The sequence below is a fragment of the Triticum aestivum genome, chromosome 6D, assembly GCF_018294505.1.
Source record: "Triticum aestivum cultivar Chinese Spring chromosome 6D, IWGSC CS RefSeq v2.1, whole genome shotgun sequence".
NCBI lineage: Eukaryota > Viridiplantae > Streptophyta > Magnoliopsida > Poales > Poaceae > Triticum > Triticum aestivum.
In genome coordinates, this window is record NC_057811.1 from 30,418,500 (window position 1) to 30,433,707 (window position 15,208).

The following is a 15,208-nucleotide window of genomic DNA, read 5'->3' on the forward strand; positions in this document are numbered from 1 at the left end:
CCTGACTATGGACATTGGATGTCATTGATAACGGGATCACATCATTAGGAGAATGATGTGATGGACAAGACCCAATCCTAAGCATAGCACAAAGATCGTGTAGTTCGTTTGCTAGAGCTTTTCCAATGTCAAGTATCTTTTCCTTAGACCATGAGATCGTGTAACTCCCGGATGCCGTAGGAGTGCTTTGGGTGTACCAAACGTCACAACGTAACTGGGTGACTATAAAGGTACACTACAGGTATCTCTGAAAGTGTCTATTGGGTTGACATGGATCGAGACTGGGATTTGTCACTCCGTATGACGGAGAGGTATCTCTGGGCCCACTCGGTAATGCATCATCATAATGAGCTCAAAGTGACCAAGTGGTTGGTCACGGGATCATGCGTTACGGTACGAGTAAAGTGACTTGCCGGTAACGAGATTGAACGAGGTATTGGGATACCGACGATCGAATCTCGGGCAAGTAACGTACCGATTGACAAAGGGAATTGTATACGGGATGGATTGAATCCTCGACATCGTGGTTCATCCGATGAGATCATCGTGGAACATGTGGGAGCCAACATGGGTATCCAGATCCCGCTGTTGGTTATTGACCGGAGAGTCGTCTCGGTCATGTCTGCATGTCTCCCGAACTCGTAGGGTCTACACACTTAAGGTTCGGTGACGCTAGGGTTGTGGAGATATTAGTATGCGGTAACCCGAAAGTTGTTCGGAGTCCCGGAAGAGATCCCGGACATCACGAGGAGTTCCGGAATGGTCCGGAGGTGAAGAATTATATATAGGAAGTCCAGTTTCGGCCACCGGGAAAGTTTCGGGGGTTATCGGTATTGTACCGGGACCACCGGAAGGGTCTCGGGGGTCCACCGGGTGGGGCCACCTATCCCGGAGGGCCCCATGGGCTGAAGTGGGAGGGGAACCAGCCCCTGGTGGGCTGGTGCGCCCCCCCCTTGGGCCTCCCCTGCGCCTAGGGTTGGAAACCCTAGGGGTGGGGGCGCCCCCCACTTGGCTTGGGGGGGAAGCCACCCCCTTGGCCGCCCCCCCCCCCCTTGGAGATGGGATCTCCCAGGGCCGGCGCCCCCCCAAGGCCCCTATATATAGTGGGGGTAGGGAGGGCAGCAGTACCCTAGCCCCTGGCGCCTCCCTCTCCCTCCCGTGACACCTCTCCCTCCCGCTTGCGCTTGGCGAAGCCCTGCCGGGATCCCCGCTACTTCCACCACCACGCCGTCGTGCTGCTGGATCTCCATCAACCTCTCCTTCCCCCTTGCTGGATCAAGAAGGAGGAGACGTCGCTGCTCCGTACGTGTGTTGAACGCGGAGGTGCCGTCCGTTCGGCGCTCGGTCATCGGTGATTTGGATCACGACGAGTACGACTCCATCAACCCCGTTCACTTGAACGCTTCCGCTCGCGATCTACAAGGGTATGTAGATGCACTCCTCTCTCTCGCTGCTAGATAACTCCATAGATTGATCTTGGTGATGCGTAGAAAATTTTAAAATTCTGCTACGATCCCCAACAATATGCTCTCATCATAAGCCGGCGGGCATAACTCCACACGAGACTCGCTAAGAAACCATTGAAGATATTTGTAAAATGCAGCTTCATCATGCACTTGGCGATGTACTTGTCTGTTATTATTAGCCACCTTCACCAAGTAATTCCACTTCTTGATGTACTTTTCATGATATGACTCCCAGTTCTTGATCTTCTTCTGCTTCATTTTGTCCAAGCTTCATATTAACAATCATAAGTATTAGTCGCCTGAAATAGTTTACAATGCTAATGACAGAAGATGCACTCTCTCACCCGTGAATCACGATATTCGTGTCCTTCCACTCCGGTGGTGTATCCTGAAATAACCCAAATTGAGTCATCACACGTTGTGGAAGGTGGTGCTCGACTGCATATAAGCATATCAATGGGCACCGCATCTGCCAAAGATGTGATTCCTCTGTGCATTTCGGGTTCAACTGGAAATCGAGGATGAAAGCGAAATTGTCCTGCGGTCCATATGGCTGCCATGTCACCTACAACATAGTACAAGCAGGGAGCCAATAGAAAAAATTGCTAAGCAAGACATGAAAATAATGATAAGAAAAAAAGAAGTATGCATATCAATGGAACCAAGCAAATGATAACTATTTTTGACATAGCAGTTATTACCTGCTCGGCGGTTAGCGCGTCAAACTCATTGGTGTAGTCTATGTACATTCTCTTTTGGTCGCCGTTGAACTCCGAAACCTTGTCCCACTTGTACCCCCATGTAGGCTGTCGTAGCGGGTTATCATGATCGTCCCAAGCGCCGTAACGGATCACTTTCGGCCGTCCAACTGAAAAGTGTTCCCACATCCAAACCGAAAGTAGGACCAACGGACCACCAATGCTGGCATCATCTTTGTGCCTACAACACGCCTCATCCAACTGCACATAGAGGCACGCACGGGACGATTAGAGAATGTTTGGAGATGTAATATTGAAAGAAAAATATGTACAATTGATTACCTGACGGTACAAGTAGGCCAGTGCCGCTGAACCCCAGCTCTGTTTACTATCCCAACCAGATAACGCCTTCAGCCACATCCACGGAGCGGTCCTGCCACCACCGTCAGCAAAAAGAGTCCTTGAGATCACATACCACAAGTATGCACATGTATACTGTTTGAACATTTCCTCACTAGCATCGCCGGGGCACTGGCTAAAATGTTCTGCGATCCAAACATAAGTCGCACCAGCGGGGACTCTGTATTTAGTTGGGTCATCCGGCACTGCAGGAACCGCACCGATAAGGTCAAACATCCTATCGCGCCGGTTAGCAGCATCAGTGCTAAAACAGACAGGAATTCCCTCGATGGGAAGTGCAAGGATCATCGAAACATCCTGAAGAGTCACGGTCATCTCCCCGGTTCGGAGGTGAAAACTGTGTGTCTCCGGCTTCCATCGGTCAACAAGCGCGGTGATAGCACAAGGGTTCATGTTTGGCGTCGACCGAGTGACAAGTTGGATGAATGGAAGGAGTCCTAGCCTCTCGATGTACTGTGTATACCGCTCATCGTATTTCATCTTATTGGATGAAGCTTCGTGAGCCCTCAAGCGTAGTGGAAAAAAGACCTGCAAAAATACAAGTTAGAACATTATAGGTCCATTAAACTAAGAATATGAACTAGCATTATCAATATGTATCACCTGCCTCTCCTCCGCCATAAGTCGCCCACGGTGATTCTTATCGTAATGCTCACTGAGAAGTGTCATCCTACGTATTCGGGAAAAAACAATTAGTGCGCCAAAAGTGTATGCGAGAATGTACCATCTACTATGAAATGTGTATGCGAGAATGCATTCCACAAGCAGGATCAAGCTGTCAACTTGTCAATGTATTAAAGTTTATACATTGTAACAGTACAGTAAGTAAGATCATAATTTGAAGTAAAAAACTAAGGAACATTCTACCTGCTAAACTATTTGGTCGGCTCCACTTGATAAGACACTTGAATCTGATACTAAGCAACTACCGGTCTGCCATGCATTGGTGCCTTCTACAAATGTGTCACGGGCTAACAAAACGAGAATTGACTGATTAACTGTTACAATGGTCAGAATGTGCCAATGGAAAGAGTATAACCTCTGAACTCACACAAGTAACAGACAACTAAATGAAATGGCAGCCATACAAATTACCCAAGGAAATAGTGATGGGACCCGCAAAGAGAGATGGTACTAAATATCTGCAAAATTCTTCAGGTTGGTCACGGGCTGCTGCATAAAGGGATTGAAAAGGATTTTTTTTGTGTAAATTTTATTTATCTACTTCCAGATTACCAGTTTTACTTGCTCACGAACAAGTAAGAACAATGCTCCTTCACTACGGCTGGGATCGATTCGTACAATTTTCGAAAAACATGATGAACTAGGGTTTCATTTAAACATGCAAAAATAGAGCCAAAATGATGATTTTTTCAGATGAAATTTGGGGGGATTGGAGGAGAATACCTTTAGGGATAGATGTGGGACGAAATCCATGGAAAAATTCTTCAGATCTGGTCGATTTTGATGGAGATTTGAGAGGGGGAGAAGGGAGCCGCCGCTGTGTCCTGTTGCTCTGTTCTAGGTGGAAGTGGGCGGCTGGCTGGGAGCGAGTGAGCTGACTGAAGCCGATGTCAATAGGGCATAGCGCCCCTACTGGAGGCGCTATCTAAGGACCATAGCGCCTGACGCCGAGGCGCTATACGAGCAGCACCTGGGCCCGGCTGTGCCACGCTGTCATAGGCACAACACCACGAGTTACGGCGCTATAGAGTTACACATAGCGCCCCTGTTGAAGGCGCTATGGAAAAAGGTCAGATGCGAATTTTTTTTAAGAACAGGGTCAAATCGTGCTGAAGTATCCAGAAAAGGTCAAAACAGTGATTTCGCCCGGCAATTCGTATATTTCTGGATTCTCATAATTTAGGTTGAATGTTTTGATAGAGGTAAAGCTATCATTGGACCGTTGTGAACTAATTTCTGAAAGCAAGGGATTTCATCTTCTACAGTCAAATGTAGAATTTGCATAGAAAAAAAGGTATCAAAGTGATGCATATATTCTGAAATGTACTTGTCTAGCATAGTCTTGGTTTGAGTTCGATAAATTTCTGCTCATTGATACTGAGTAGGATTGTTCTTTTTCTCCTGCTCTAAACTTACTTTGTGGAGTTTGTTAGTATAATTACTTGATGAATTTCTTTTTTCAACTGATAGCTGAAGAAGCTGGTGGGGTTGTGTCACGCATGGTGCCACGGTGGAGAGTTTACAGTCTTTGATTTTTCTGTTCTTGTTTCCAGTGGTGCTGTTCATGAACAGGTCGGGTTTCAAAAAGTTGCATGTTCTCTTATTTGCTAAAAATCACCTCCTCCAATGGTATTATTACAAAGCTTCGGTCATATGGATCTTCAAGCTTAGGGTGTGTGTGTGTTGTTTTTGTACGGATTACCTGGAGCAATTATAATTCTGTTGTGTTATTTCTTGAGAGATTGTAAGGGGGTTATTGATGAATTCTTATGATTGTAGCTTTTCGATAGGACCCGGCATGACATGACAAGTAGCCTACCGAATTTTCAACCACGCAGCCCTTCAGCTCCTTGTTTCTATGTCAAGCAAAACCAAGTTATATTTTTTTTTTTGCTCAACAACCATGTATTTAGACTGATAATACATTTCAAAGCCCTTTGAGTCAAGGATATTACAGAAAAAGGAGTATCCGAAATTGAAGTCTGCAAAGAGCTTCACTCACTCGATTCCTTTTGCTTTAATCGAATGTTTTATCCGAAATTAATGCCTGCAAAGAGCATTGTATGCATAGTGTCTGCCCGTTGTACTTGGATAAACATGACCGTCAATTTTGTCAATCATGGATAATAGCAGGATTTCTGGAGATCAAGAATTTGTCACTATACCGAAAGATAAATGTGCTGGCGCTGCCCTGTCATCTTCTTTCAACACAACATGTTTTGTTTCTCCTCTAGTCCTATGAAGTGAAGTGAAGCTTTGTGGTTACCAACGACCAGCATCTTTGTTTTGCATATTGGGCATATTGACATTTCTGTCAGAATTCAGAAACGTGCTTGGATGTAAATTCAACAAAGCAAAAGTCTCCCAACTCTTCTTGATTTCCTCCTAGAATTTTGATTTCTCAAGTCAGAGCATGCCAACCGAGAAGGCAGCAAGGGAAGAAACAAAGACAGATGACTCTGTGTTACTGAAGTTTCATGGTAATTTCTTTACCATTTTTATATCAATTGATTTTGTAGTAAACACTGTTAAAAGGCCCTCGTTTCTTCTGAAAACACTGTTAACGCAACTGAACCCATGGAAAAGGAAAACGATGAAAGGAATTTACTGCTACAGTTTAACACTGTTATCCTTGAGTACACAAGATTCAGATTGGGATTTCCATTTCCATTTCCTCCTGCAGAATTTGATTTCTCAAGTCAAAGCATGCAAACCGACAAGCCAACCAAGGAAGAAACAAAGATAGATGACTATGTGTTACTGCTACTGGAGTTTCATGGCTGATCTTAGGAAGAATTGACTCCTCTCGAGATGCGGTGCGATTCTCCGACTCCTCTCGAGTGAGTTCCTCCTAGATTCTGATTTCTGAATTCGAAACCAGCAACCTCCTCCTGTCTCCAACCAACCAACCAGCTAAGAAAGAACACAAACATGACCCTCTCTATTTTACTACTCCCTCCGTTCAGAAATACTTGTCCAATGAATGGATAAAATATATGTATATAGAACTAAAATGCGTCTAAATACATCCATTCCTCCGACAAGTATTTCCGGATGGAGGGAGTACTACCACTAGAGTTCTGCCAACATCAAGGTAATTTCATTTACCTTCTCTTCTCTTATTACCAGCTACCTCTGGAAGTCTGGAGTTTGAACTTTGAACTACCGCACTGTATTATAGTTATTTTAATATATTTTTTGCATCAGTGAGTACATCAGCAGTCTCTTGCATTGAATAAGATTACTGGCCAAACATACACCTGCCATAAATATACAAAAATGTCTCCCTGCCATTATGTTTGCAAAATACTCAGTTTGCATCAATAGATACAAGACCAATAGATTCAAGACCTAAATGCAAAAAAAAACTTATGCATCAGCATCAGGATAGTGTTTGGCTCCATTGGCAGGGCTGCTCTGCGCTCATGCATTCAAATGTTCCAACCAGCAGGGCAGGATCCATCTCGGCTGCCCTTCCATCTGATCAAATCAATGTTTTAATCGTACTCCCTCCGTTCCGAATTACTTGTCGCAGGTGTGGATGTATCTAGATGTATTTTAGTTCTAGATACATCCATTTCTATGACGAGTAATTTAGAACGGAGGGAGTATTAGCTATGCGACCATGCACACTAGTAATGGGTAAAAGATGGGGATGTACTGTTGTATGTCAGTGTACGTGGCGGAACATATTTTTAACTGAATTTACATGTTTTTCCAGTCTGAATCTAGATGATGTCTTATTATTCAGCCTGTGCTAGCTTGTGATTTACCGTGCGGTAAAGCACAGTCGTTAATCGTCTTTAGCTAATTGTGGTGTTTTGAACGTAGTATGTCTAATATGGATCTTACTTAACGCAACTGAACCTTACTACTAGACTAGAGTTTAACACAGTTCTAGCTTACTCCTTCAGTTCACCTACACCTACACCGGACTCTTCAGAATGGGATTTCAACTTTTCGTAACTGATAATCACCGTCATCAGCAAGCAATTTAGCATCACTTGGGCAAGTGGGGATGTTGTTTTTCACAACAACAAAAAAATCCCAAATTTGTGGAGCTTGACCGGTGGGATCAATTCTTCCATTCTACTAGTACTACCACAGTACCACATATGGAAAAACGTACAGCTTGACTTCTGAATTTACATGCCTTGTGCCGGTATCATCTGTCTGTATGTAGTATCCTCTTACCAAAAGTCTACAACTCCTCTCGATTTCCTCCTATTTTGATTCCTCAAGCCAAAGCAAACGCAAGCAGTCTCCAACCACAAGCCAGCTAAGGAAGAAACAAAGGAAGATGACTCTTTTTTACTACTGCTGGAGTTGTGCAATTAGCGAATACGTACTACATCAGAAGTTCTTTTTAGAAGAAAAAAAATCAGAAATCCTTGCATCAAATAAGATTCTTCACCTGTCTGACATAGACACAGGGGAGGACTCCTGCCAATATGTTTGCAAATTCTTCAATTTGCACCAACCGGTGGATGGTCTAATACTGTCATTTTTGAAAGCAATAGTATAGCTGCTATTTAATTATTTCTAAATGACATGCCACTAAATGAACAGTCAATTACGGCAATTGCCAATACAAAGAGGGAAATAAACAAGAGTCTCAGCTAACAGTAGTATCAAAGTAAATTTCTACCCGACACTGTGAGATGAATAGAACGAACGAAGAAGTAGAGAACCTGTAATAACAAGACTCGAAGCAGAGAGTGCTAGCGCTAGTACCTAGAATGAAGATGTGGCAGAAAGAAATATTTTTTTTTCACAATGATGATCTCCTTTTTTTTTTTTGAAAAGGAGGAAAGACCCCCGGCCTGTGCACAATGATGATCTCCTGGCAACCATCATGTCTCTCTTCCTTCCTCAAATATTGTTGTGTTCATATCCCCTGAGCCCGATGCCGCAACTTGATGGTCCTCCTCTGCATGCATCGACCGTGCCGCCCCTTCAGGAGCATTTGGGATTTTGACACATGCGCTTATATTCGTGTACTGTATACTGCTGACGATAAGCAAACGAAACAAACTCCAGGCAACATTCAGTAGTTGCCTTCAGTCAGGTGTACCACACAAGAACGCCTGCCATTAATACACAGGTACCCCCTGCTGTTATGTTTGCAATTTCTTCAGTCCGCACCCAACTGACGGATGGAAATTACAGATAGTCTCCAAGCATTTTCTCGACACATAAAAGGCTTACTGCACATACAAAAAGTACAGACGACACACATAACAGTAGGCTTTGCCAAGCAGACAGATGACCAAAACTTTTTTATACAAAAAATGTTGCAGCAACAAAGTGCTGTTTGGCTCCATTGCCAGGGCAGCTCAGCATCCATGCCTTAAAAATGCTCCATTCCAGCAGAACAATGAAGGCTTCCCTGCCTCCTGATCACATAAAGGTTTTATAATTAGTTGTATCATATATACGACCGTGCACCAGGATGTAATACATCACCAGTCTACTAAATGAAGCATCAATTTTAAAGCGGCTGCCAGCACGACCGAGAGGAAAAATACATGAGTATCGGTTAATAGCTACTGATGTTTTGCTTAGCACGTTGCTAGTACTTGTATCGAGAGAACAAACCAAGGAGAGAACTGTGGTATTATTGTTTCATTGAAAGAACTCGAAGCAGAGAGTGCTCGCCGTAGTACCTAGAATCAAGATGTGGCAGAAAGAAATCCTGTATTTCTTAGGTAATGATATCATGGTCACAATCACGTCTCTCTTCCTTTGATGCTCTTGTCTGTGCTTTTTGTTCCTTGCCTTCATCGCCTGAGCCTGTGGCAGCGACTTCAAGGTCCGCCAGGCCAACTAAACAGATGAAGGGTGAAAACAACAGTAGCAAATAATTATGAGAATTAGTGGACAGAGACATCAAATTAACAAATTAAGAGGAGGAGCAGGTGTGTTAATTCACCTCCAGATTCGGATGACATGCTGGTCAAGAAGTATTGTGACAGCAAATCCCTCGCCCTCACAGCATCCTCTTTTGCTAACTGGCGCACTTCCTTGGAGCTATTCCTCCGCTTGGGGCTCGGCATGGCCCCATCACCCTCCATATCTATGACTATGTTATGCAAGTAGCAGCAAGCATAGATTGTTTCAACTAGTGTGTCCGGATTGACAGGGCATGACGTCTCTCCCTGCAGGTACTTCCATGTGTCTTTGAACCTTGCCAGCGCCTTCAGAGCGCAGGTTGTGGCTGCGTTGTGTCTCCTATTGAACTCCGCCTTGGAGTCTGAGAGGTCTTCTTCCTGGTAAGGTGTGAGTAGCCACGGGAGAAGAGGGAACCCTGCATCACCAATTATGTATTCCCCGACTTCTGATCCATCTAATGCCACCTTCAGCTTGCTGCCATTCAGGTAACCGCCCTCCTCGCACTCATTGAACAAATTAGATTCATGCAAAATGCTTGACTGGTTCATGCTACTTATCGGTCCCCACCAAATGTTCCTGAACCTCATTTCTGGATCGATGACGAGCTGAACTAGAATGCTGTCATTCTTCTCACAGTCCCAGTTTGGTCCAAATGGGATGTGAGTTGTACATATAACACCGCAGCAGTTATGCATATTGTGGATCTTGTCAAACATGGATTTGATGTTGTCCATTTTACTGGAGTCTGGCCAGCGCCCATGGTTCTTTGCTCGCTTGTACACAGCATCAACGAACCTCTCACTTACCAACAAGACAGTTGACTCACTCACACTGACAGAGGATCCTATGGTCTCCGGTGGCTCACTAGAGTATAACCTTTTCAGAGCAATGGCTACTCGGTCTTCTAAAGACAGTAACCTCCCGTCATCAAAGGTGTAGCTGTTCATATCTTCCAATGACGGCACATAAACCAAGCTGCAGATGTAGCTAAAGGTTTTTCTTGTCAGTTTAAAGACAGACTCAAATCTTTGTGTGTCCTCAAAAGAAGTTAAGGTTCCTGCAAGTGAAGAAAAGATAAAAGTGGTTACACAATCCATAGCTTGCAAAGCAGGAGCTCAACTATGACAGAATTAAAATAGCGAGATCCAAAAATAACATATATATGAGCAGGGAAAGTAGGGAAATTGTGAGAACACAAAAACTTAGGAAATGAGGGACTCCAGCCAAATCAGAAAGTAGCATATTGGAAAAAAAATAGCCATTACAAAATGATAAAAGGCCGGTCATCTATTTTCTTTTGAGAAAAAACTAGTAACACATCTTTGTCGACATCACTACCATATTGTTGTTGTCCTAATTTAGAAGGTTGTATTCAACAAGAATAGTTGGGAATATATTCAAACTCCAACATACTGACAGAATGACAGAACGTAGAAAACAAATAGAACAGTTCAAATAACCAGAATAGATAGACAAATTAAGATGAATGAGCAATGCAAATTTAATTACCTCTAGACATGAAAGCAGAGAGGTTGACATTTGTCTCCAAGCTGTAGGGATTAGCTGTGTACAAGACATACCATTTCCTTGAATTATCTCCTTCACATGCATATGCCTTGACATGCTCGACATGCCTGAACTTGTCCCACTCAGGGCCAGATTGTCTCGTGGCTATGGAAGCGAGTAGTGCTAGGCTGCAGTATAGCTCCAAATGACTTGGGTTTATACTTCCCATGTATTTTGGGAGTGTCTCCGTATCTTTATTTGTGAGTATGAGCCTCTGGAGTGCAGGAACATCTTCTAGTGCCCTCAGCTTTGGGCAGTCTTGGATGGTAAGCTTCTGCAATCTCGGAAGATTAGTGATCCTCTCGAGGTCAAGGTTTATAGCCAGTTTCAGCTCGACCAGAGATGGAAAGTTCTCTACAGAGATGAGACCCTGGACATAGTATATGATTAATTTATTCAAAGCCCTTGCCTGGGAGGCAAGGCCAGGAGGAAGACATTTCAATTTGCACCGCGCTAGCATAAGTTGCTGCAAGACAGGAAAGGCCTGCACTTGCTTCTCCCACTCCCACTCCTCCCATTCCACCATTCCTATCAAATTCATCTCATGCAATCTTGGAAATGCAGCCACCATCTGGGAAGGACGAGGACTGTGGTGATGGTAGGCCTGCAGGAAATCGGGTCCAACAAGCTTGATGGCTGGAGCACGATCGATCTGAATGAGCTCCAAATAAGGGAGCTGACACAAACCAATAGGAAGCTGTGTGCAGTATGCTAGGTCGGCAATGAACAGAATCCTTAAGTTCTTGAGGGGCACATCTAGTGATGAAATCATCCACCTTGGGAGCCGTTGGCCAAAATATCCTCTGATGTAAAGAGTTTCTAACCTGGACGGAGGGCAGAGCTCATCAAATAGCTTCTCGATTTGTTGTTGCGCTTCCTCAGACACGCAATCTTCCTCTTTAATCAGCCCATCATCTCCCAATATACTACCACAATTTAAGAATAGAATAGTAAGATGCACCTTGTCGGCAAGTTTTGCCTTTGCTGCAGATGAGGAAGCAGTTATATTCTCCAATCCGTCCAATTCAAGATGCTTGAGCTGAGAAAGAGGACCCAACTCTTCCAAACTACACCAATCACCATCTTGCTGGGCTGGAAACCCATATAGTATTCTCAAATTTGTTAGAACACAGAAACCCCTAGGTGTGCCATTTATATTTGTTCTACTGAAGTTCAGATACCTTAGCTGCCTTAATTTTACAATGCTGCCTGGAAGTTTCACAAGTTGCCGGCATCCACGAAGGTTAATGTACTGCAAGAACTTCATCTTTCCAATGCTATCAGGCAGACTAGGCATGTCAGTGTTCTGTAAGGACAAGTACCTCAGGTGCTTGAGTTCATGCAAAGATTCAAGCAATGCTGCAACATGCGCAGAATCTATATGTAAAGTTCGTAAGCATGGAAAATGAACCAAAGAATCTCCAGGCTTGATATTTATATTGCCAACTGATATTAGTACCCTTAATTCCTTTTTTGCTTGCAAAGAACCCCAGTCTAACCCATCTGATTCTGATGCTTTGCTTTCTAGAGATAACCTAACAAACTCATGTGCACCAAGTTTACTAACAATATTAGTTTCTCCACAGTGAGCTGCTAGTGCCTCATCTCTAGCCACAAATTGAGCAAATGAGCGTACAACATCATGCATGTTGCAAACACCTTGATCAACATACTTCGTATTTGGCTCTATAAGATTCCTCAGTATCAACTCCTTGTAGTACATGCTTCCGAGTTCTTCTAAGTCATCCGAGGTCTCGTGAAGAAATCCTTCACTAATCCACATCGCAATGATTTCATTTTTAACAAATAAAGCAGTTTTAGGGAGAAGTGAGTAGTGCAGAAAGCATTGTTTGGCACAAGAAGACAAATCTTCATAGCTTAAATATACTGCATGGTTTAGCTCTTCGGGCAGTCCAGATATTGACCATATAGAATCAGCCAGAACCTTCTCCCACTCATGGTGTTTTTTGTCCTTCTGACACAATAGACCTCCCATTACTTTGACTGCAAGAGGCAAACCATCACATTTTGCTACAATCTGAACTCCAATATCCTTGAGCATATCAATGTCATGATCATCAATCTCAGTTGATATTAGCTGCAAGCAGTTGAACTGATAGAGTCAATGAGGAGTCGTTTTCTTTGAGAGAGAAAATAATCACTTATTAACTGATAGTGTCAACTTAATATTAGTCAATAATTGGCTAGTGGAGAAAAGAGACTCACGAAAGATCGGCTAATGTACTACCTAAATTGAACTATCAAGTAAATGAACTGTTAAGCGGGGATGTTGCTGTCATCTGGGATGCCTAGCATGTGAGTGACTATAATCATAGCATGCTCACCCAGACAAGAGTGCTTAGTTCAATCTACCATCTTAGAAACTACACAAATTATGTTCTTAATTCTACAGAGATAGATACTAGTCTACAATACACATTTTCATTCTCCGGAAAACAGAGTCATATTTTATCTAAAACTACATACACAAGGGTGGATGCTTCTTACATATTTATAATTGTACTATACAATTTTATAGTATTTTTTTGACAAAGGATGGATTTTATTGAATCAAAATGAAGCAGCAAGAGGATACAAATACAGTGAGCACACACCTAGCCTCTCCATAGCTAGGATGCTCTCATCCAACACCAATGCGCGCACACACACACTATAAATGTTCTTAGATTTATAAAGGAAGGGGAGCTTTGGCGTAGGAAAGAGCCACTTGCAGAAACGTAGGGAAAGGCTGCATACAAAAGGTCCAAAGTGGTCGGACCCTTCCGTAGACCCTACGGAAGCGGGAGCTACATGCACCAATTTACCCTTTTTAATAAATCTAAGAACATTTATACGATCCTAGTTACTAATTTTGGTTGGACTTGCATTTTGGGTGGCGACTACATATATTTCAACAATTTAGCTTTCTAAAAGGGGAAAACAATGCCAACAAAGAAAAAAAAATATTTGAGTCACACTAGCAATTTCTTTTATGAATTATTACTCCTAGGTACAACTATAATCAAAAAAAAAATACATGAGGTCTAGTGTTGTTGTGGGAGCATGGTTGGCCAACTTTCATCAGCCTAATTTGATAACTAGGTAAAAGTACTATGCCTTCTGTACACACTACACACAGTACACCTGCGCGGGGTGCATGTGCTGTGGCATACGTATATGTTCCGTGTTGTATGAATCCATGTTGTAATCTCAAATAGCAGTACATGAGTGTGTCCGATTATCATATCTCTACGCCAAATTAAGCACGGAGCTAGTAAAAGAAATTGAAAGGAATGGAGCTAGTAATATTAAAGATGCATGGAGTTTAGTTAAGCACCTGTTTCTTGAGCAATGACCAGGCATCCTCCTCATCTAATTTGTCCACATGGTGGTGGGGAGGCACAACTTTCATCCTTCGAGCTATTGTTTCATCTCTAGTAGTGACGAGGACTCGGCTACCTGGAGCCACAACATTAGCCAAGGGTGTTTTAAGCACATCATTCCATGCTCCATGGTTCCACACATCATCCAGCACCAGGAATAGCTTCTTCCCTTTCAAGGTGGTGGCAAGGATTGGCTGAAGCACAGCCAACGCCTGATCACCACCATGTACTCCCCCCGCTTGTGTGATGATTGTCCTGAGCAACTCAACCTCGTTGAAGTCCTTGTTGATGCTCAACCATATCGTCTTCTCGAACTCTGCATTCAAGGCTTCGTCGTTGAAGACCTTCTGAGCAAGAGTGGTCTTGCCGATTCCACCAACCCCAACAACGGCGACTACCATGATGTTGGTGTTGCCCTCCTTTTCACTCAGCATGATCTCAACCAGCTTTCTTGTGTCTTGTTCGATCTTCTCTCCGACTACACCGGACCGATCAAACTCTCCTGACGTTTCACGTCTCTTATTGCCAGAATGAGAGCCATGGACCTTGCTGCTGCGATCCTCATAGGAACCAAGAGGGATGAAGCTGAAAGCAGCACTTCGCTCCTTGATGATGTCGAGCCTCTTGTTGAGCGCCTTTATGCGGGTGCCGATGTCGTGGGCATAGGAGGGATTCCGCATGCAGAAGAGCAAGGGGTTGAAGCACCCCACATCTGCAGTGCACATACCACGCTCCATGGCATTGAGCTGGCAGAGGTCGAGGATATCAGCAGCTTCGTACATGGCACGTTTGAGCTGGGCCACCCACTCTTGCACGCTCTTGTTGGTGATGTTTCTCCTGTCAGAGTCGGCGAGGAAGTTCTTGAGGTCCCTAAGCTTAATGTCCATCTTGTCAATCTCGCGTCTGAATCCAAGCAGCATGTGCACCTCTTCGCTTGCCATCTCCGTCAGCATGCGTAGCACGTAGGACGCAAAGGCATCCAGGACCATCGTTATGTTTGCTACGTTTTTTCTGTGACAAATTTTAACCACATATCGTAATCATCCCCGCCAGTCGTTGCAGCTGAAGATTGCCAGCCAAAACTATTGAAAAAGGCACC

General features: G+C 43.8%; 2 protein-coding genes across 5 annotated transcripts; both read right to left on the reverse strand.

Moving 5' to 3' along the window:
- Positions 1-1,445: 1,445 nt before the first annotated feature.
- On the reverse strand, positions 1,446-4,162 carry LOC123140905 (serine/threonine-protein phosphatase 7 long form homolog). Of its 4 annotated transcripts, XM_044560169.1 has the most exons (7): positions 3,992-4,162; positions 3,452-3,555; positions 3,188-3,254; positions 2,507-3,112; positions 2,168-2,425; positions 1,811-2,031; positions 1,446-1,734 (listed from the first exon to the last, which is right to left on the reverse strand). In XM_044560169.1, the coding sequence occupies exons 3-7, from the start codon at positions 3,251-3,253 to the stop codon at positions 1,497-1,499; spliced, it is 1,389 nt and encodes a 462-aa protein (XP_044416104.1). In that variant the 5' UTR covers position 3,254; positions 3,452-3,555; positions 3,992-4,162; the 3' UTR covers positions 1,446-1,496. The 4 variants fall into 4 exon arrangements, with proteins under 4 accessions (XP_044416104.1, XP_044416105.1, XP_044416103.1 ...); XM_044560170.1 differs by lacking the exon at positions 3,452-3,555 and having other exon boundaries at positions 3,192-3,254; XM_044560168.1 differs by lacking the exon at positions 3,452-3,555.
- Positions 4,163-8,972: 4,810 nt separating this feature from the next.
- On the reverse strand, positions 8,973-15,098 carry LOC123140906 (disease resistance RPP13-like protein 4). Its single transcript, XM_044560172.1, has 6 exons — positions 14,064-15,098; positions 11,414-12,824; positions 10,670-11,362; positions 9,455-10,217; positions 9,201-9,316; positions 8,973-9,094 (listed from the first exon to the last, which is right to left on the reverse strand). Exons 1-6 carry the CDS (start codon positions 15,096-15,098, stop codon positions 8,973-8,975), a joined length of 4,140 nt encoding a protein of 1,379 aa, XP_044416107.1.
- Positions 15,099-15,208: the final 110 nt, after the last annotated feature.